The 23,066-nt window shown below is 45.7% G+C and overlaps 1 protein-coding gene and 1 long non-coding RNA gene across 5 annotated transcripts in view; one reads left to right on the forward strand and one right to left on the reverse strand.

Moving 5' to 3' along the window:
- GLG1 (golgi glycoprotein 1) overlaps positions 1–13,940 on the forward strand; it is a 121,539-nt gene extending 107,599 nt beyond the window's left edge. For both annotated transcript variants that reach the window (XM_075940659.1, XM_075940661.1), the window contains exons 22-26: positions 80–181; positions 4,639–4,746; positions 5,308–5,428; positions 6,313–6,419; positions 8,262–13,940. In XM_075940659.1, coding sequence (XP_075796774.1) covers positions 80–181; positions 4,639–4,746; positions 5,308–5,428; positions 6,313–6,419; positions 8,262–8,429 — 606 coding nt within the window. In that variant the 3' untranslated portion in view covers positions 8,430–13,940. The remainder of the gene's footprint in view (positions 1–79; positions 182–4,638; positions 4,747–5,307; positions 5,429–6,312; positions 6,420–8,261) is intronic.
- LOC142831133 (uncharacterized) lies at positions 180–23,046 on the reverse strand. 3 transcript variants are annotated; one of them, XR_012906787.1, is made up of 3 exons: positions 17,403–21,757; positions 3,507–3,618; positions 180–1,179 (listed from the first exon to the last, which is right to left on the reverse strand). It is a non-coding gene; the product is annotated as an uncharacterized LOC142831133 (long non-coding RNA). The 3 variants fall into 3 exon arrangements; XR_012906788.1 differs by lacking the exon at positions 180–1,179 and adding an exon at positions 22,843–23,044 and having other exon boundaries at positions 2,313–3,618; positions 17,403–17,490; XR_012906786.1 differs by lacking the exon at positions 180–1,179 and adding an exon at positions 22,843–23,046 and having other exon boundaries at positions 2,314–3,618; positions 17,403–21,148.
- Between the last annotated feature and the right edge of the window lie 20 nt (positions 23,047–23,066).

Genomic DNA, 23,066 nt, shown 5'->3' on the forward strand with positions numbered 1-23,066 from the left:
TAAGGTGCCAAGAGAGCTGACATGCAGACATCAAGCTTATTACTTGGTGGACTAATTGCTGCCTTTCTCCTCTCCATAGCGTCTGTCTCCAGACTGTGAGGATCAGATCCGAGTGATAATCCAGGAATCGGCCCTTGATTACCGGCTAGATCCCCAACTGCAGATGCACTGTTCTGATGAGGTAAGGGCCGTGGGCGCTCTGTCCTATAGCTCAGGTGAAAATGCTCCTCAGCAGCTTCGCACTCTCTGCCCTCTTTGGCAAGGCAGTGGACCTGCACCTAGCTAATCCCAGGCTGCCTGGCTGCAGAGTGCACCTAGCACCAAGGACCTGTGTTCTTCGGCACCGTTGGCATTTCTCGGTCAGGCTTTGCCTCTGGCATGCACATGGACACTGAAGTACAAATCCTCATCATGACTTCTGAAAAGCAGACACATTAATGGTGCCTCTGGAGTTCCCCTCAGTCATGAGTGAAGCGCAGTAGAGGAAATGTTTTGTCATTTCCACGTCCGTGTAAGCTGTGGCTCCGGAATGGCGTATTCCACACCAGAGCGGAGGTTGGGCCATGTTTGATTCCTCCGCTCCTGCCTCTCTGACCTGGGCATCTCAGAACAGGAGTAGGCAGTAAGTCAGCAGGGTGATCGTTGTGAATGGGCCAGTTGGCAGAAGAGCGTGGAAGGAACCTGTGTGCCCTGGGAAGGAAATGGGCATGTTTCTATGCCTGGGAGGGGCGCTGCTGGCTAGGGGAGCCAGGAACTGAGTTAGCTGGACTGTAGATGTCTTAATGGGTGAGTGTGTGGATCCTTAGGGATCCGTTGCACAGCACCTTCTGCTCACCTCGCTTTCTTCAGTGCCCGCAGAGGCCAAACTCCTTGCAACCACCCTCCCTTGTTGGAGATGGAAAGTTCTGAACTGGCAGCACGCCCCCCTGTCTTCTCCCTTCCCCTCCACTATGCACTCCAGCCTTTAAGTTCACTGCTCTTGTGTTGGATCCAGGAATAGTGTCTGCTCACATGGCCTTCAGATCAGACCGTCCAGTAATCCTCCACAGACTTAGCACAGCATCTCGAGGTCACTCTTAAGCTGCTCATTGACCTCTCCTTGTTGTAACTGCTTGTCAGGTATGCCCTCCTTAGTGAGAGTGGAGCTGCCGACTCGTAGTTATTAGATGGGTATTTTCCCTGTGAAGAGTAAGCAAGTAAGCTGTAATTGCCACAGGCCTCTTTAAATAAAATGAGAGTTCCCTAAATGTGAGCCCGCCTTGTGCTGGCGGTTCTGCATGGGAGAATTGGCAGCCTTGATAGCAGACTTTCCCTATGGCCTTCCATAGAGTACAGTTGCAAGGAGACTTTCGCACTCATTTCGTTCTCCTAAATGTTTTTGTCTCCGCTGGATATATAAGAGAAGCTGTCTCTTTGCAGACTTTCTAAATGGATTTTGGGCTGCATCCTGCTTTGCTATCAAGTGATTGCAATCCCAGCCCTGCAGGGGGGAGGGGTCCTGCTCAGCTAGGCCAGGTAACCTCTGTGGCTTCCCTGCAAAGCCTCCCTCATTTTAAGATAAGTAGGGCAGCAATGCAGAGCTTGGCATGTGTGTTTGCAAGATGTTATGCCCTGGTGCAGGCTTCAGCAATGGACATCTGTGTTATCAAAGCTGCCCTTCACTACCCTCCCTCCCCCCCTTTCCCCACCTCAGTGCACATTGCTCGTGACTCCCCGCCAGTGGAATACACAAAGGAATCCTCCCTTGAGGAATAAAAGAGTTGACTTACACTGAGTAGTAGCTGGAGTTCTTCAAGGGGATTTGATCCCTGTGTGCAGTCCAACACCCACCCTGAGTTGCCTCCTTAAGATATTTGCTGTGGAGGAGTAATGGGTCTGCATCTCTCCTTATGCCCTGGGTGGGGGAGCATGAAGAATAGGGCACAGACCAGTGGATACTGCTAACAAAAAATCTTCTGGTCTCAGGCTCATGGAGCACATGGCAAAACGGCACATAGGGACAGCACATCTCAGTGGGTATGTCCACACTAGCCCCCCAGTTCAAACTAGGGAGGTTAATGTAGGCATTCGAAGTTGCAAATGAAGCCCGGGATTTAAATATCCTGCACTTGATTTGCATCTTCCTGGCCAGTCGCCATCTTTGAAATTTACAAGTCCGGACTAACTGCCTGCATCTACACGTGGCAGGGATCCGGTAGTTTGAAATAAAGCCCTAGTTCGAACTACCTGTTAAACCTCATTCCAGGAGAAATAACAGGTAGTTCGAATTAGGGCTTTATTTCGAACTACCGGGTCCCTGCCATGTGTAGACTCCAGCAGTTAGTCTGGACTTGTAAATTTCAAAAATGGCAACTGGCCGGGAAGATGCAAATCAACAGTGGGATATTTAAATCCCGGGCTTGATTTGCAACTTCGAATGCCTACATTAGCCTCCCTACTTCGAACTAGGGGGCTAGTGTAGACATACCCAGTGTTACCGTGCTGTGGGAGTAACTTTGTTTTTGTGAAGTCGTCCGTGTACAACGCATTTGGACAGCAGCAGCGCTCTTCTTACTATACCACAAAATCAAAGTCCATTTCTCTATGGATTTGCAAACCAAGCAAGAGTATTTTTGAGAAGAGATACATCTTTGTTGGTTTCTTTAAACAAGAATGAATTAACCAACGTTCTGTTTCAGGACACTGCAAATATTTCTCGCTGTGCCTTCTCCAGCAGTTCCTGCAAAATCTGACAAATAGGTTTGCCCTTAAATGCAGCTCTATTGCTGCATTGTCAGTGAACAAGAAAATTGTCAGTGTAAACATTAAGCTGCCATAGGCTGTTAAGAAAAATCATGCTCTGCAGACATGTATACACATAGAGTAACCCTATGGGTTTTAGCTAAAACTGCAGAGAAGTTCTTTTCCTTTGCCAGCGACATCCATTGCAAACTATCCAGGTCTGAATTCAAATTCCAAACAAGAGGGCTTTAAAGACTGACAATTATGGAATGCATACACCTGAACAGCTATTTACTGAAGAAGCTTTTTTCTAACTTATTTAGCGATCAAAACTAACTAGTGCGACTTGCCTGTGGCATCAGTACTTTCAAGTTGGGCGTTGTTTCCCAATGTTCTAGAATAGCTTTTTCTACAGAAAGCTGCTGTTAGTAGGAGTGATGGTGTCTGATCAATCAGGAACACAAGTTTTACTAATTTATTATCAATTTTTGTGGCTAACTTTCCTAAAAGTCCACATGTGACATGCTGAGAAGAATCTGGGGAGGCAGATTACCCTGAGCAATGAACTTTATAATAATGCTGAGGTCCTTTTCCAAAGTAAAGTGCGATACATTTCTAACATACTGTTTCAATGGTACTTCACACCTGTTGGGTTAAAAAACAGGTTGTATGGGCACGAATGTTGGAAATACTTTGGTAGAGAAGATTTTATCCACTGTGTGTAGTTGGAGACTATTGGGGCACAAGTCAGAACCAGATGTCACAAATGATTGAATATTTATTACCAAATGATCCGTTGGTATCCTCTTGGGCTGACCAGCTGAAAAGGTTACACAAGAGAAAATGAGAATTAATCTCTTCTCTGCTTGTAGCTGCTGGGCTACTGATCGCCTCCCTCTGGAAAAAGAAAAAAGCTCAGCTTTAGAGAAACGGTTAAAAAGTGTGGGGTTATGGATAGGAATGTAAGCGATTCATCAACTAGTCGGCTATCTGATAAGCAAAAGCTTATCGGATAGTCAACACATTAGTCAGCTAATTACTCTCCCCTCCCTTGCTGCCTCTATCAGAAAGAGGCAGCAAGGGGGGGAAGGTGCTGGGGGGAGCTGGGTTAAAATCCAATCATGCCCCCGCCCCCCCCCCCCCCCCCCCCCCCGGGCTCCATGGGAGGGGGCAGGAGCACAGCAGCAGTGTTCCACATTTGAAATGTGCAAGAATCCCTGCTGAGATTCTTGTACATTTCAAAGCGGAAGCATTGCAGAGTGCCTGGGGCTAGCAAGGGACTTAAAGTCCCCTGCTGGCCCCAGGCTCCACGTGGTGTTTCAATCTTCCAGTGGGCTCTTGCTACATTTCAAAGTGGAAGCAGCCTTATCAACTAATCGAATAGTCAATGGAAATTCCAAGCCAAGTAGGCAGGCAACAAATATTGAGAGATTTGGTTACTTTGAGTACTCAGAGCACCTTCAGCTGTGGAAAAACCCAGCACACATGGCCAATGTTTGACTATTAACATGTGACTTGCCTGGTCTGTTATGTGTAATTTGAGATTTCACAAAAACAGGTGCATATGGTTGGTGTTATGCTTCGCACTCTGTACCAGGGTGACACTGGTTAAACAGAGATTTGATGGCTTATTCTCTGGTCTCTCTAAACCAAAAGCTGTTGTGTTTCTGTTATTTCCATGGCACAGATTGTAAAGTGGTGAATTCTGAAATCAGTACTGTATTGGTCTGTGTACAGCTTCTTTTACATCAGGAGTTCCAGGGTGCAAATGCCGGAGGGAGGGTGATGCAGCTCAGGGTGCACTCCCTAGCCATTGCATGTGATACTGCACTAATGTGGCAGCCTGCTAACACCGTGAAAGCAGCCTGCGTCCTACACTATTTCATTCATGTTGAAATAGGGATTTTCCCTCCCCAGATCTCCAGGTTGTGTGCAGAGGAAGCAGCAGCGCAAGAACAGACTGGGCAGGTGGAGGAGTGCCTGAAAGTTAACCTGCTCAAAATTAAAGCTGAGATGTGTAAAAAGGTAAGAAAAGGGTGCCTCTCAAAGCGCAGTAACTCACTAAGCTTCCAACATGGGAACACGGCTCATTATGTAGCACAGACCAGGGCTTGGAACTGCGTGAATCCAGGACTATGCACAGCTGAGCTAGTGTATCTTGCTCCTGGCCTGCAGCATCCTCTACCATTTCAGTCCGGGCTCTGACATATGCTTGCCAGGGAATCTTGGCTCCCTATGCCAGTCCTGGCTGTGCATGCATACCCATTGTGCCTCTAGGCTGATCCGCAGCCCACTCTTACTTCAACCTGAGGTCTCTTGAGCACACATTGGCACTGGATCCTGCAAGGAGCTTTGTAAACTACCCCACAAATCTGACCTGTTAGTCAAGCTAAATTATTTGACTTCGTGCTGCAAATCAGCATGTGTGTTTAATGAATTGAACTAGGCTGATCCATCTAGCAGCATTGTCCTCTAAGCTCTTGTTTAAGAGTCTGAGGTAACTCTAAAAGCAATTCACTGATGCGATTTGTGTGGCTTTCTTCTCCCTCCTTTAATGTGTCCCTGGACTAATCTTTTTTTCTTCAGGAGGTGCTCAACATGCTGAAAGAGAGCAAAGCAGACATATTTGTTGACCCAGTCCTTCACACAGCCTGTGCCCTAGACATCAAACACCACTGTGCAGCCATCCCGCCCGGAAGAGGACGTCGTAAGTGTTGGCATGTCATACTGTGTGAGATCTCCCACCTCCCAGAGGGATCGAAAACTGGGATCCTCCTGGGGCGACTTGAGGTCCTCTTAGAGTAGTATTGCTTCCAGTCATCCTGGCTAGTAAATTAGGAATTTAGATTTGTATGTCCTATGGTGTCCTTCCTCTCTCTGGATGGCTTCTTAGCTTGGAATTCTCTCCTTGCATTGCCTAGTAAATGTTAAACTACTTTTGTTCTTTCTAATGTTGGTTGAAATTATTATGCCATTTTTCTTACAACAATGTTAATTTCTGCTATAGAATCAGCAGTAGGTTAAAAATGTGCTGCTGCATTGACACTGAAAGCATTGCGGGTATCTTCAATGCTTCCTCACATTTCTTCTCTACAAGGACGGACCTGACAATCCTGGGGGTGAACTGCTTTTCCACATACGTCACTGTCTGGCCCAGATGGGATACCTGACAGTTTGTCTTGTGTTACACTAGTTCTTGGAGAAGGTGCACAAGATTTAGCATTCTTCAAATTATTTTAGCGAGCTGGTCTGTGAATCATAAAATATTCTGGCATCTCAGCTGAGCTTAACTCTAGAATATTTAACATTAACCTTTTGATCCGGCTCCATTGGTCAGCATTCCTTGCCACTTAAATAGCTGAGGTGAGACCTGGCTGGGCGGCTAGCTGTGAGGGTTACATAGAGGTTTCCTTCCAAACCAATCTTAAATTACATTCCCAGCACTGGGCCCAAGGACATTTGATGGGTGGCTTATCTATACAACTTTGGCTCTCTCTCCACCATGTTCCAAGGAACTGGACTGCACTGCCCTGTCCCTGGGGCCAGTTCGTGTGTGTGTGTGTGTGTTGATACCGCGTCTCCATTTTGCAGAAATGTCTTGCCTAATGGAAGCTTTGGAAGACAAGCGTGTGAGGTTACAGCCTGAATGTAAGAAACGCCTTAATGATCGAATTGAAATGTGGAGCTATGCTGCAAAGGTGAGGGTGTAAGGGGAGCTCTGGTTTTTGGCAATGTCTGTTAGGACATGGGGTTCCCAAACTTTTTCCCTGAGGCCCACTTGTGCAGCTGCAGTAGGCACTGTGGCCCCTTATTAATAGTTTTTAAGGAAAAATATATTAAATTAATTACCTATAGCTTCAGTATAGCACTGTAAACAATGTAAATGTTTTTCATTTTAATGTAAATAGTTACCATAATGTCTATCAACAGTAATGATAGAAATCCCTAGTAACATGCACTCAAATACTTGAAGATCTTTGAAACCAAGTAAAACTGCACTTTAAAAAAAGTTGAGAGCAAAATGTTGTTTTCAAGCAATGTATAACGGTACAGCATATAAAACTGAACAGGCAACATAACCATGTGAACAAAATTGTACGCACTGTTTGATTTTAAAACAAAACTGTCCAACTTTGAACACATTTTGCTTTCAGTTTTTAGTGTAAAATCTGAATTTGAGCTGTGTAAGTGAAGACCTAATCCTCCTCTCTACTAATTAGAAAAGAATAAAATATTGCATATAAAAATAATTGACACAGTGAGGCAACGTGTACTCATCCACCCTGATAAAGGAGAATCCAGATTTCAAGTATGGGTTATATTTATTTACCACTTTATTTTTGTGGCTGGCTCATTTTTGTGTAGCTATAGGTGATCTGGGGCTTTCATCAGCTTGGCCACCAGTGCACACTTCTCTTTTTCTTTAAAATAAATCGACTTGTGTCAGACTGAAAGACTGCTTTTTTAAATGGTGGGCCGAAACACACCGCTGTGCTCATGAGAATTAAACTTGACATGTTGCAACTTGTTTAATAGTGTCTTTTGGGCTCTGTCCCACACAGAGCTCAAAACACTGCACTTGTGTAATGTAGATTTTACTGACATGACAGGAGTCACTGGAGTTAAGATTCACTAAGAGCTTGAGTGGAGAATGCAGTTGCATCTGCAAACCACCTGGGGCTGTGCCGTGGCCTACAGTTTGGGAACCCTGGGTTAGGAGACTGAGATGTGGTTCGTGTGATTTCGACTTAGTGTCTTGTGAAGGAATTGGCAAGAGGCTGTGGTCATGAGACAGCGTCTGAGCAGATGTGCCTCAGTCCTGCGTGGTGAGAGGAGGGATGTGATCCGCTCTCATGATTGTCAAGCAGAGCAGTTGGGAAGGACAGTTCTTTCAGATCACAGATAGTTAAACGCAAACCAGGGCTCAGGACATAATGTAGCATTCAAGCTGCTGCTTTGTTCCATGCTAATCTTGCTTTGCCTAGATAGTGTATCGTGTGTTGTATGTGTTCAGTGGCATTTGAATGCCCATGCATGCCAAGCCCAGAACAAAGTTGGGACCTTAATTCAATAAAAGGGAAAGAAGGACACTTATACAACCCCTTCTTCAGCATCTGTTACTTGCCTAGTAACACTGAACTCAGAACTGTTCTGCGCGCCTGCGGCAAGCTCACACACAGGGCAAAGGGTGCCAACGGAGGAAGCAGTGAGAGGAACTGATGTGAATGGAAAGGCAGGATGCTGGAGAGAGCTATGGCAGGAGCTGGGATGCCTTTGGGCAAGTTGGAGCTTTACAGCTTTGTGTCCTGGTGGACAGAGTCCATCTCCTGCATGCCTATTGATATGTCCCAGCTCACATGTGAGATAATTGTGTCCCAGGGAAATTGTTATAAAAAGAGCACACTCGATGCTTACAGGAGGCAAGCAGGGAATATACCCAGTCGTAAAATAGCATTGTTCTAAAGGGCTTCATGGCTTCGCTACAAAGGCTGAGGTGGAAACTGAGGTCATGTTAATTATATTTTCCTCCTCATTCCTAGGTCGCCCCAGCAGAAGGCTTTTCTGATCTTGCTATGCAAGTGATGACTTCTCCGTCCAAGAACTACATCCTGTCCGTTATCGCAGGCGGCATCTGTGTACTCTTCCTGATTGGCCTCATGTGCGGACGCATCACCAAACGGGTGACACGAGAGCTCAAGAACAGGTAGAGCCTGGATTGCCTGCTGAAGTCATGCCTGCCCAGCGCCCAGTTTGTACAGTCGTCCTCTGTATAATCAACCCACCCAACCCCTCCTGTGAGGAGAATAAAAAAGAATTAGAACAGCAGCAGGTGTCGGCTCAGTTGTCCCATCTTGGATCTCGTCCATGGCATCTTCATCATCCTATGAAAGAGTTGGTGTGCAACACTGGCAGGCCAGCCAGCAGCTTTTGTTCCCCCTTGTTAGCGGACTCCTGTTACCTGCCTGTAGATGAGTCTCTTTATTGTCTTGTTGGAACTGCCTTCACCAAATCAGACTGACATGACCTGCAGCTCAAGCAGTTTGTAAGTAAATTTTTAAAGGAAGAAAAATACATACATACCAATCACAGCAGGAGTGAGGCAGTGTTCCTTACTGGGATATGTTCGTATTGAGGTAGGAAATTAGAGGGTAAATTGCATCACTCACCGCAGTTGGCCTTGTTTCGTACATCTTGCTCCTGCTATCCCAAGCACCTTCAGGGGATGTCCATCAGTGGAGTTTGCCTCTGAATGGCCAGTTTTTGAGACTGGGGCTTTGGCCTGAGGAGACGATGCCCTCCGATTCCCCTGTTTTCCTCCACTACTCACTGGATAAAACAAAATACTGGCAGGATCGCAAATGCCAGTGGTCTGATTTGCCATTTGAGCTGTAGAGCATATCCTTTGGTTAGGGAAAGGGTGTGGAGGTTAAGCGTTGAAGAACCAGTCAGTGTAATGTGACAGCTGCAACTTACAGACCCTGATTCATCAAAGGCAATGCAGTTGAATTTTGTCACTCCTTTATTACTGCCCTGTTGCCAAGCTAAGACCTCCCTTAATTAGCTATTCAAAGAAGGTCATGATGATACATTAGCAACGTTCCATGTTGCCCAGTGATGTTGAATGGGACTTGAATTACCAATGTTTGTTTCAATAGAAGGATTGTTTATGGGTTAGTGTGGTGATTCATCATTGGCCTCTCCAACTCTTAATTGCTTGAGTTACAGCATTAAAAACAGACTAAAAAAGTTTCAAACCTGTGAAACCCTGGTTGCTATAGATGGAATTTGGCATCTGGGGATGTAGGTCAGAATGCTGGCCCTCACTGTGGGGCAGGAGAGAACTGGAGACATGTTGGTAGTGCGAGGTGGAGGACAGACATGTTCACCTTTTGAGGGGAATAGCTTTGTCACCCACTGATGTGCACATGTGGGCTCTAATAACATTTCCCGAACTTGATTCCCAGCCCAATTTCCCAGCTCTAGGGAGGTCTTTTGTAGAAACACTTCTAGCTGTGGTAACTTCTTACCATCTTCTGTGTTCCCCAAGGCATGGAGGAGATTCCTCCAGGCCACTCCGTGGCTGGGACCTAGGGTGGACAGGTTGAGTGTGTGGTTCAAGTGGGGCAGTGACTGCACGAGAGTCGGCATGTACAGTAAGATAGAGATATATATATTTTATTAACCTTTTAGATGTGTTCTCCTTGGTGTGCTAGAGTATACATCATGTGCCTAACACTCTCCAGCTAGGCTAATGCTTGATCCATAACTTTCTTTTCCTGTTCCCTCTTATTGCACTGCTTGGGTAACTTCTGAAGTTTCCAGTGTTAGACATTGATCTGATACAAGATGGGGGCATTTCTGAATGTGGACCAGCTGATTCTAGTTATGCTGCATAGACAAACTGATCTCTGAAAATACTGTGATTGCTTTTGCTACCCTTACAAAATGATAGAGGGGAGGTGAAAAGTTGAGGTTTTTGGTAACATGTCTCTGCACCAGGCCACTTTGAAGACGGAAGATAGACTCAGAGGCCCAGGGTTAGTACGATGAAAATGAATTAGAAAAGGTCACAGGAAAGACAACTGGTGGTGGTGTCTGGAGTTTAACCAAGGGACTGTCAAGACTGGACAGGAGATGAGAAGCCAAGCAGTGGAGCCAGTTTCACAGAAGAGAACTGCCATCTTGCTTGGTGTGCTGTAGGTTTCCAATCAGGCAACATGTTAAGTCATCCTTGGAACAGAAATGGAGTCTAAATTCCTTCCCCACTCAGTGCTACTTGTGTGGTTTTACTGATTCTGCATGAGTGAAGCTGAGGGCCAGTAAAGGCAATGGCAGATCACATCACTTGCACAAAGCTTAAAAAGGGTGTTGGGTGGCACACAAATGAGTGTGTGGTGTAGTTGCAAAAGCACATGGTTTCACCTCTCACTGGAAGTGTCATTTCAATAAATAGGCAGCCAAGTCCGGCAGATGGGGTGAATTCAAAGTGCAGGAGGAAAGGAAACAAGATTATATTTTCTCCCCAATGTACAGTGTGTGTTGGCGATATTAGCGTTGCCTAAATTTTGCTATGACAAAACTGAATTGCCGTCCAGGTACTTTGTATTTTTTGAGGGCATATTTGTTTCCTGTTGAACTTGAAGAGCCCATCTGAAGTGGTGTAAAATACCTTGACTAGCAGCTTGAAGTAAATCCCACATGCAATTGTAGCAAAATATTGTAGTGGATTTATCAGCCGCTTTACTTTCCAATGCAAGTTCTCTATTGGAGCAGGTTAGGGCTTGGAGAGACTTGATTTCCTGCATTTTCCATTGCAGCAGAGAGCAGAACAGTGATGCAGGAGGAAACATTAAAGGCAAAAGACAAGTTAGCTGTGTAGTGCAGCGTAGAGGTAAGAACAGAGCCCCCGAGGGTAAAGAGCAAACATCGGCCAGAGGAGAGCAGGCTTGTTCTGTGGAATACAGAGTCTCTTCTTGAGTCCCTTCCAGCCAATCTCCATGTTGGTGCTCTGTTTGAATACAGTATTGTCTCAACCAACTGCAGTCCTCATCCCTGCAGCTGTGCCATGCGGACACCTTCCTCCAGGCCAGGTGTGTCTTTTGCTGAAGCCTTCACAAACCAAACTCCCAGCAGCTGCATTTTCTGGGTATTGCATTAAGCATTTGCTGTCTGCATGGTTTGTGCTGTCAGAATGTCACCTGGGAACTTAGTTCAGATGTCAGTGGACAACGGAGCACCTGCATGTAAAGGGGAGGAGTGGAGGGAGGCTAGTGAGACCTGAACCGTGTATCTGGAGCTTGCCTTCTGTAACAGTGTGCTCAGAAGTGCAGTAGTGTGCAGGCCCAAATGTCCTGTTGCAGGGGCTACAATAGAATGGAGGGAGCCCCATCTCTCGCAGGGAATTGACATGGTGAAGGCTGGGCAGAGAACACTGTCACTGGCTGTCACTTTTAGCCATTTCATAATCATTAAGATTTATGCCCAAGTTACCGCCCTAAAAATGAGCCCCCACCCCTCAACCTATTGGTTTGCTAAACACAATGACACTGGCAAAGAAAGTCAGGGTGACTAGAAATATTCCAGTACCCTGCATTAGAAATGCCACCCTAGCATGGAAAGACCTTGGACCTAAAGAAGCCTCCAGAAAAACACAACAAAATAACTAGTCTTGTTCCAAATATATCCTGATTGCTTAGGATCTACCCTTTGGGTATCTGACGAGCCACTCGCTGGCTGTATCAGTAAATGCCCAAAGTAGATGGACATTCCCTATTGCTGGGAGTACAGAGAACTACACTACTGTAAAAATGCACCGCTGCTTTCGTGACTTTAAGGGCACTTTTACTTTGATTCAATGAAAACATTAGTAATACTTGGAAGTAATCTCTCCAAATGGCATGTGGCAGAAGGTGGCTTCTAGATCCAAGGGCTCCTTGCCACTTCTTTACTTTTAGTCCTAAAGTTTGTTGTTCCCCTCCAGTCTGGACTTGACCATCACCCCTCAGTTAAGGGAGGCTGCTGCTCATCCATGGGCTAGGCTGTCTTTGTGCTAGTATTGGAGTGCTGATACTCTTGGGAATGGCTTGACTGAAGTAGCCAAAGGAGGAAATAACTCCTAGTAAGGATTGCTCAGTTGCCTACTGATACATTCAGATCTTGCTGTCCTCAGGCAAGAGAACATGACTAAAGGGAAGGGAAGACTTGTGTAGCACATTCTTCTCAGTACTTCACTCTGGCTAACCAGGTGGTGGCTACTTGCCCGTTCTTGTAACAAAATAGCCTTATTTATTGTTTACGAATGGGTCAGATCCAAGACTTTGATTTGTCTTGTTGCCTTTTGATAGGTCTGGCCCTGACTCTTGCCTCCCAGAAAATCGTTTTTCAAGTGCAGATAGCTGCAGTTAAGGATGTGAATTGGAGCAGCATTCCTTCTAATGCTTCACTCAAACCTGTCCCTCCCCTTTGCTGCTGCAGAAGGACTGAAAGACTCCCCTGGCTTTTAGAATAAGATGTTAGAATAATTCTCTGCAAGATCCATACAAACCTGACCATCTTAGCCCTGAGTGGCACTCTTGCAGCCTGCCCAGTGGAAGGTGAGCTGTCTACTCTGGAGGGCAGCACTTTCTAGTTAGCATTGAAGGCGCTTTTCTTTGCTGTGGGGTGAAGGGGAAGCTGAGGAAATGTGCTGGCAGTTTGCCCAGAAGTGGTGAGCTCTGGTTTATCACATTCAGGGGAAGGTGATTTCTGTTAACTCAAAGCTATTTAGTTGAGAAGGAATGGCATCCTTTGAATTTTTGACAGCGTTTTGAGTTTTCAAAGTGAATGTTGAATTCAGTGTGATGAGATCATGCCTGACCAACTCATTTTTTCCTTTCTATTTAAAATATTTCTGTATAGATTTATAAACTGATTTCACTGTGCCAGTGAGGTTTTATTACAATCCCCTCATGGAGCAGAGCAGCTCCCAGACAGGTATTGTTGCTTTCCAGCTTCTGAGGGTGAGAGGGGCCAGCCCAGGTTTTAAGCCTAATGATGAGCCCATGTGTTGAGTCCCCATCATGGTGTATGCTCAATTCTCAGTGAAGCCTCAGTGGAAGGGAGAGGACAAGTACAGCCAAGATCTCAATCTGGTAAATTGGTACAGCTGCTTGTCTCACATTGTTGGGCTTCAGCTTATGTACGCTGCAGAGTGTTACCTGTAGGGCCTGCCTACAAGGATGGGGGAGCAGTATCCTGCCACCTTTATTGAGCAGAAACAGCCTTATCCAAAACTTAACTATTTTGATTTTGTAACTCTCTGAAAGCAAAAGCTCTGTGTTCCAGCATCAGTCACTGAAATGCGAGCACAAAGAGCCTGGAAAAGATGTTTTGTTTGTATAAAGGGAGACACTTGAGCATCTGCATGGGGGAAGGGTCTCCAAATAATATGCAACGAATAACATTGTTAGCCTCCCCACGTACAGTGTACAAAACAGAGCCAAGCAAGAAAACATAGACTGTACAGCAAAAACTGTTTGAACTTAGTCCTTTTTTAACGTAACATTAACAAGACTCTTTGTAAATTGTTTTCCTTTCTGTGTATAAAATCCTCGCTGTTTCTTGTTTTTTACATGTCCATGCTGTGTAATTTTGAGATGTTCCTGAGATTCTGAACATAATGTGCTTTTTTTCTGTACAGATGAAATGGGAGAATTTAATAAAAAAAGAGTCTGCAGGTTTTTATTTGTTTTTATTTTTAATTGTGAATTGAAAGGATTCACCCATAGATGTCCAGAGTGAAACTTTCTAACTCAGCTTAATGTTTTAACAAACAATTTTACTAAATAGCTATACAGCTGAGTTGCACACCAAACAAGTGTCGAGACACAAAATCTGGCTACTTATTTTATAGTTCAAAAATGTTTTACTTTGCTGCCTTAGGCCAGGTTTGAAGTGGTATCCTCAAGATGAAAGTCTTCGTTGCCTGTTACCAAGCTCCCTCCTGTTTGAGGACAGTCAATTTTTTTCACAGAACCTTTCAAGATGATCCCCCTAATACAGTGTTTCCCCATTAGTGCTCTGCAGAACCCTGGGGTTCCAGGAGGAGCCAGCACTCCCCTGCCCTCTCTGAAAGAGAGAGTTTGCTAGCCAACTTAAAGAAACGGTGCACTTGTTTCCTGTTCCTCCTTTGTGATGCAGGGGCAGTGGGGAACAGTTGCCCCCAGCAGGCACACTGGGGGGGGAGGGTGCCGGACAAGTGTGACCCACAGCAGGGAGGGAAGCACTTCCCAAAGGAGCCAGCATGTGCTGCCTGAACAGCTGGGGCTGTGGCCCCCGGCCACTTAGTTCTGTGGCCTTTCTGCACGGTGGGGGAGTGGGAGGTCAGGAGACCTGGGGCTGCACAGCTCCAACTGTGCAAGGAGCAGCTCTGCCCTGGGACTCCCTGCACCCTCCCCCCGAGCAGGATGGCATCACAGAAGTAAGTTGCTGGGATGCACCAGCCCCTGCTGTTTGGGGAGGAGAAGTGCAGTGGCACACTTCCTGGAACCCAGAGGTGTTGCAGCATTGCTAGGTACTGGTCCCAGCTGCCCCTGTCCCCTGCCCCATCCAGACCCCCACAAGTACCCTGTCCCCACCACCCAGCAGCACCCTGCCCCCACCAGCACAGTTGGGACCACATTAGTGAGGCTTGGGGGTTCTGGAGGGTTTTTTTTCTCTCACTTGTGTGGTCCCAACTGACTTTGGTGGGTCAGTGACCCCTGACTCAAAACAGGTTCCCCGCCCCTCTCAAAGACAATGCTAAAACCTTTTTTGACATTTTATTTCAAAATGAAGCTGAGCCAAACCCCCCTCACTGCAGCATCATAACACTTCTGTACCACCTGACCCCATCATACACTGAAACCCCCTCTCCTGAGCCTCTTAAATCCCCCAACTCCTGCACCCCCACATCCTCAATCTTCTGCCACAACACTCCTGCACCATCCACACATCACAAATCTGTGTCCTGAGCCCATCGTACTCTCAACCTCCTAGCCCTGAGCCTCTCTCATATCCAACCCAAACTCCTGCACCCTCACATCCACAAGCCTGTGGCTTGCTCAGCACCCCAACCCTCCACCTGAGCCCAACATTTCCCCAGCCTGGTGCCCCCTCCTGCATCCTCCCAGAGCTTGCACTTCTCACCCCTTCCCACACCCAAATCCCTCATTCCCACCCCAGAGCCTGCACCTCCTGTCTCAGCCCAGTGAGTGTATAAGGGCTGGCGATAGCAAGTGATGGAGAGGATAGGGCCTCAAGGAAGGGGTGGGATCTTGGGGAAGGAATGTGATTTTCATGCACTGGTGGGTCCCCCTCCCGCCTTGTTTTTTTTGCTTGACAAACCTAGGGGTTCCTTGAAATTCTGAAAAGCTGAAAAGGGTTCCATGGCCAAATAAAATTGGGATACGCTGCCCTAATAGATTAAATGCAAACCTTTTGGATACCCTGATCATCTGTTAGCTGTGCTTTATGCACCACCATGCTCCAAGAACACTAATCCACTCAACTAGCTAAACAGTGAGCTATTCACATCATTCCTGAGCCCACCACTGGTGTCCAAGGATTGCCACAGCTCAGTGATTACTTGATCAGTTGTGCATTGAGGGGCCAAAGGAAGTCTCATACCAAACAGCTGCTTAGTGAGTTTGCCTTGGAGATGTTATACTGTTGCCCTGCAAACCTCTCTAGCTGCAGCATGTCTCAATGAAACCAGTGTTCTTGGTAAACAAGACAATGTAACTTTCAGTGGACAGAGTTAATTTCTACAGACCCAAGCTATAAACATGGAGTGCAGTAGGTTTGTTGAAACTGATCTGTTGGAAAAGGGTTGATTGTCAACGCAAGGCATATCTTGAAGTTCGTGTTCTCCTGAGACCCAGTAGATTCATTAATAAGGGGAGCCAAGTTCCCAGATCAGTTGATCTATTGCATTCCAGTGAACCAAATAAGGCAGGAGATGGTTTTTCATGCTGCATATATGCTATAAACTATGTATACAGCCTGGGATGTATAGGGCCGGATTTGTTCTTTATTAATGACCTGGATGAGGGGATGGATTGCACCCTCAGCAAGTTTGCAGATGACACTAAGCTAGGGGGAGAGGTAGATACGCTGGAGGGCAGGGATAGGGTCCAGAGTGACCTGGACAGATTAGAGGATTGGGCCAAAAGAAATTGATGAGGTTCAACAAGGACAAGTGTAGAGTCCTGCACTTGGGACGGAAGAATCCCAAGCATTGGTACAGGCTGGGGATTGAATGGCTAAGTAGCAGTTCTGCAGAAAAGGACCTGGGGATTCCAGTGGATGAGAAGCTAGATATGTGTCAACAGTGTGCCCTTGTAGCCAAGAAGGCTAATGGCATATTGGGGTGCATTAGAAGGAGCATTGCCAGCAGATCCAGAGACGTGATTATTCCCCTTTATTCAGCTCTGGTGAGGCCACATCTGTAGTATTGCCTAGTTCTGGACCCCTCCCCCCCCCATAGAAAGGATGTGGACACATTGGAGAGGGTCCAGCGGAGGGCAACCAAAATGATGAGGGGGCTGGAGCACATCACCTATGAGGAGAGACTGAGGGATTTGGGTTTGTTTAGTCTACAGAAGAGTGAGGGGGGATTTGATAGCAGCCTGCAACTTCCTGAAGGGAGGTTCTAAAGAGGATGGAGAGAGGCTGTTCTCAGTAGTGATGGATGGCAGAACAAGGAGCAATGATCTCAAGTTACAATGGGAAAGGTCTAAGTTGGATATTAGGAAAAACTATTTCCCTAGGAGGGTGGGGAAGCACTGGGCTGGGTTCCCTAGGGGGGAGGTGGAATCTCCATCCCTAGAGGTGCTTAAGTCTCAGCTTGACAAAGCCCTGGCTGGGTTGATTTAGTTGGGGTTGGTCCTGCCTTGGGCAGGGGGCTGGACTTGATGCCCCCTGTGGTCTCTTCCTGCTCTGATTCTATGGGAACACTGACACCCCTCCAGCCTGTCGTCTTCTAGTTCTCTAGCAGTATTTTTGGGAATGTCTGTTAATCCCATTTCTTTTCTCTTCATGCTGCAAAAACATCCATGAGGATCCTGTCTACGTTCTTGAGTCACTTAACTTGAGTCATGGTAACTTTTGGCATTTTTTACATAGGCATTGTAAAACATTTTTCAAACCCAAGAGTCTCCTACCTAATTCTGTGCTGTTCTGATTTCCTTGAAGCATTCAAACGAAGTGTTGGATAGGAATGGGATGGGCAGCCATGGAACCCAAACTCATCTAACCAGAGGTACAAACAGGCAAGTTAGTTCTTCTGAAACTGAAGTCTGTTCCCCAAAGGTCAAATTCTGCACCTGTGCAGATGCTATCCAAAAGCACAATTCTGACCATCAAATCTGAAATCCCAAACCCCAATGTAATTTACTAAAACAATGTGCACTATTAGAGATAAGTAGTGTGTATTGAATTACTAGGGACTGAGCCTGCATCCTCATTGAAATTAATGGGATTATCTGCAGACATAAGGATGAGATGAATCAAATGCCTACTCCAGTACTGCGACCTTAGAGAATCATTTAAAATCAATTCCTTTTAACCTGCCACCCCTCTGCCCTAAATAGCTCCTTAGAAGCCACATACAGGAAGTAAGCCTCAAAGGGCAGTCAATATAATACAAAAATCTCTTCAGCCTGACATTCTTGACTGCATTTGACTTTACCCAGACAGCAAGGACTTTTGGGCACTGGCAGAAGAATAGGATGAGAGCAGCCCTGGAAAGTAGGAGCTTGATTCCCAGTAAAATCCTTCACATGGCTCCAAAGAGAAAAGTAAACTACTTTGGAATCTAGAGCTTTCTTGGTTTTCCAACACATCAGCACCACACCCATTGGCTGCTCGTGAAACAGCACTTTCCAGCCATCTCCGTTACACTGTAGGACAGCACTAGTGTCTGTTAGGGCTGCTTAGGAGCCAGACTTGGAATACTACACAATGGCAATCTCTGGTTTTGCTATATTTCCTCAGAACAACTTCTCACTAAAAGTAGCAGGTACGTATGTGAGTTCGCTGTCAAGGGTCCCTTGTATTATAACCTGGACTCATGTTCGATTCTTATGGTTTGTAGGCAATAAACCTTCACTGGAGCGCAGTGCAGAGTTCCTCTGTTAATGTTCCAGGAGACGGGCATTCCAATAGGCCAGGGTCAACACTTATTGTGTCAGATCTATCTTCTGGCATTCAAATTAGCGGTTCTACTAAAGATCCACTAAATTGAATGCTGGGGGTGCCTCTGCTCAGTACCAGTGCTCATAAGGACTAAGGGAAGCCAGTAGGAGCATGTGTACCCATTGACCTCCCACTGTGGAGATGGTGCCAAAATCAGCTTAACGTACATTGACTTCAGCTACAGTGAACCCTCGTTTATCGCGGTAGATAGGTTCCAAACCCGACCGCGATAGTTGAAAATCCGCGAAGTAGGGACATGTATATTTAACATGTATACAGCGAGCCCTCGCTACTTCGCGGTTCGACCATCGCGGATTCACGTATATACATAATGTAATGAAAAAAGTCCGCGAAGTCGTGAATCCGCGATGGTCGAACCGCGAAGTAGCGAGGGCTCACTGTACATTATTTACAGACCTGGAGTTGCATAGGTGTAGTGCAGACCTGGCCTTAGGCTAGCCTAGAGATTCAGCAGCTCTAACCACTTAGCCAAACCTCAGATTCAACCACAATAGTACAAACACCTGCTTGGGAAAGGAAATAAGGAATGGGTTTGGTTTAAAGCTTTGGAAGAAAAGGCCACACGTGGTAGGTGACTTTAACCAGGTTCATCAAAAATGGATGAGACCATCAGAATTAATGAGGTGCTAAGATGCATAAAGAAAGGGGTGGAGTTTAAATGTGTGTGCTGTTTATTAGATGCAAACAGATGTAGAAAAAGATCAAAGTCCAAAAACTATATAAAGCAATAACTCAAGATTTCTGGGGATGCTTGATCTGAGAAGGTGCTATGAATCTATGACTACAGAAGAACTCTGGATGGGTTGCTGAAGGATTGTTCACCTCAGGAGCTTTTATTGGAGTGGGGGGGGGGGAAGGTTTCTGGTGAGTTGGTTCTCTTTCCTCTTTTAATGTTTTCTCTACTGTTTTTACATTAAAAGTAAATGTTTGATTAGAAAGAGCCATGTGGTAGCTTAACAGTGTGCCTCTGAGCAGGCAAAGCAGACCTGCTTAGGCAGTCAGACTTGCCAGAGAATGTACAATGTCAGGAGGGAACAGTGCAGCCTGGAACTACATCTCTCCTTCTCCTGACTAGGGTATCTGCCTAAGACAGATGATGGCTGGGGAGCTGGAAGTCAGAGTGGGTTCCACCCCCCAAACCATAGGGGTGAGGATGGATACAGGTGCAGTTACCCTAAGCTATGACATACAGTGCCAGCAGCGGGATCTAAAAGTGTTAATTGCATAAGTGCCACCAACAATGAAAACAAGCATTGCAGAAGGGAAAAGCACAGAAAAGCCTTAATAGCCTTTTTGGGAAAGGAATGAAGAAGAGACAGGAAATTATGAACTGAAGAAAAAGTGACTAGTTATTATTTGACATCTCACAGCTTTCTTATCAGTAATGTCCAAGACACTAAGATCTGTAAGCTGTTATTCTGCAGACCTCAATAAATGGCTGGTAGAACTATGCTAAGAAAGACAGCGGAACACTGAGGGCTGGACGAAGACAGCCAGTAGATTGCTGTATTCTAATGACTAGAAGAGGAATAATGGTCCAATTTTGCAGAGAAATTCTAGCCAACTGAAAGTCCAGCATGTGAGGAAAATCTTGCAACCCCACTCCCTAGAAAGAAACAGGCTGACATGCCGCAGCCACATTCCATCCAGCCTGAATGCATCAGTGCAGCTGGGACTGGGGAAAAGTCCTGACTCTCCAGGCAGACAGGGGAGAACAAAAGATCAGCACTAGCACAAGCAAGGAGAGAAAGGTTGTCGAGATCAGCATGGGATGGAGAGACTTCACCAGAAGAACCAAGTTTAACAATATCTCAGCCTGTCAATTAATCAGTCAACTCCCATATTAATTCAGTTGATCATGATTTATTGCTGTTTTAATTGCACTGTTGCACCAAATACCAATGGCATTTATTACATGTTTGTAGATGCCCTTTTAACATTTGTCAATTATAGCACAACACAAAATGCATAGTGCTCACTTTATTGTAATAAATATTTGCACTATGAAAATGATAAACAAGATAGTATTTTTCAGTTCACCAAATACAAGCACTCTAGTGCCATCTTTTGATTGTGAAACTGCAACTTACAAATGTAGATTGTTTTGTTCCTTATGCAACAAAAAGGTACAACTTTAGAGCTACCAGTTTACTTAGAACTATTTCTTGTTCAGCCAACAGCTCAGACTGTTTACATTTACAGGGGATAATGCTGCACATTTCTTTAGTTAGTGTCACTTGCAACAGAACAGGTGTTTGCATGGCACAATTGTAGTTGGTATTGCAAAGTATTCACATGCCAGTTATGCTAACCATTTGTATGTCCCTTCATGCTTCAGGCAGCATTCCAAAGAATGCTCCCATAATGATGAAGCTCATTTTAAAAAGCGAGTCACAAATTTACTTCCTTGGTGGGAGGGAGAATTGTACATCTCCTACTCCATTTCATCTGCATTCAGCCATATATTTCATATTATAGCAGTCTCAGATGATGAACCAGTTATGTTCTTTTTAAGAAGCCACTTTCACTACACATTTGACAAAACACAAAAAGGTACTAATGTGCAATTTCTAAAGATAGCTGTGATACCTTGAGATGATCATTTGATAGGCTGATCATGCTACTGAGCCTATCTACCTGGCCTTTGGGTCACCCCAGCAGCCTGTCCTGCTGGCCCAGAAGTTCTGGTCTTCTGTAGGAAAGAGACAGACTTGGGGTAAAAGCCCTCAACAGTAACACAGCCACTGATTATAGTTAGCTCTGGGAGGGCTCATATAAAGGGACTGGACAGCAACCAGGAGCACAACTCTAATGAGACCAAAACTCTGAATAAATATGTTCTTACTCTGTATAAAAGTTTTACAGGGGTACAAGCTCATAAGATTTGCTCTCTTTATCAATGAAAAAGGAGAGAAGCACTGCTGTTGTCCTCTCCCTGATGATTATTATTTACAATGATAAATAATATTTATGGATAATAAATCCTACTTGTTATACTTAATAGGCTGTGTCTAGACTGGCCAGTTTTTCTGGAAAATCAGCCGCTTTTCCGGAAAAACTTGCCAGCTGTCTACACTGGCTACTTGAATTTCTGCAAAAGCACTGACTTCCTACTGTAAGAAATCAGAGCTTCTTGCGGAAATACTATTCTGCTCCCGTTCAGGCAAAAGTCCCTTTTGCACAAAGCTTTTGCGCAAAAGGGCCAGTGTAGACAGCCTAGATTTGTTTTGTGCAAAAAAAGCCCTGATGGCGAAAATGGCGATCGGGGCTTTCTTGCGCAAAACCGCGTCTAGATTGGCACAGATGCTTTTCTGCAAAAAGTGCTTTTGCGGAAAAGCGTCCGTGCCAATCTAGATGCTTTGTTCCGCAAATGCTTTTAATGGAAAACTTTTCTGTTAAAAGCATTTCCGGAAAAACATGCCAATCTAGATGCAGCCAATAAGCTAAAAAAGACCAAAGCAGACTGTGAAGAGCTTCAAAAAGATCTCAGCAAACTAAATGATTAGGCAGCAAAATGACAAATGAAATTTAATGTTGATTAATGTAAAGTAATGCACATTTGAAAAATAATCCCAACTACATATACAATATGATGGTGACTAATTTAGCTACAACTACCCAAGAGAGATCTTGGCATCATTGTGGATAGTTCTCGGAAAACATCCACTCAGTGTGCAGCGGCAGTCAAGAAAGCAAACAGAATGTTAGGAATCATTAACAAAATACAGGACTATGGAGCACTTTAAAGACTAACAAGATGGTTTATTAGGTGATGAGCTTTCGTGGGCCAGACCCACTTCCTCAGATCAAATAGTGGAAGAAAATAGGCACGACCCTATATACCAAAGGATACAATTAAAAAAAATGAACACATGAAATGTGATTTGTCCTTTTCATATGTGTTCATTTTTTTAATGGTATCCTTTGGTATATATGGTTGTGACTAGTTTCTTCCACTGTTTGATCTGAGGAAGTGGGTCTGGCCCACGAAAGCTCATCACCTAATAAACCATCTTGTTAGTCTTTAAAGTGCTGCATTGTCCTGCATTTTGTTTCGGCTGCACCAGACTAACACGGCTACATTCGTATCAGGAACCATTGAAAAGGGATAGCGAATAGGAGACTCTTCTTGCCTGTGTAAAACCACGGGGCGCCCACACTGACTAGCGAGTCCATCTCACAGAAGCTGGGAAGGGTTCAGAAAAGGGAGGAGCTGGGTCCCGCGGGAGGAGAGATTAAAGCGGGGGGGGGGGGGTTCACGCTCGAGAGGAGGCGGCGGGGGGAGCCGACAGCGGTCTGCACACCCGGCCTGACGAGGGGGAAGTGAGCAACCGAAAGGCGCCGGGGCAGCGAGAGGCGGTTTCCCCGCGCTCGGCGCACAGTCACCTGTGGAACTCCTCGCCGGAAACGTGCCGGAGACTGGAACGGGGCGCGGCGGTGTCCCTGGGCCGGGCTCTGTCTGGGAGCGGGAGCGTTACCCGCTGCGTCCCCTCACGTATTGGCGGAGCAGCCCGGGCGCCTTTCCCGCCACTGGACGGCCCCGAACGGCAACACTGGCGCGTGAGGCGAGCGGGAGAGGGGGTGGAGTCGGGGCTGGCTGCTGATTGGCC

This window comes from Pelodiscus sinensis, chromosome 12 (genome assembly GCF_049634645.1).
Source record: "Pelodiscus sinensis isolate JC-2024 chromosome 12, ASM4963464v1, whole genome shotgun sequence".
NCBI lineage: Eukaryota > Metazoa > Chordata > Testudines > Trionychidae > Pelodiscus > Pelodiscus sinensis.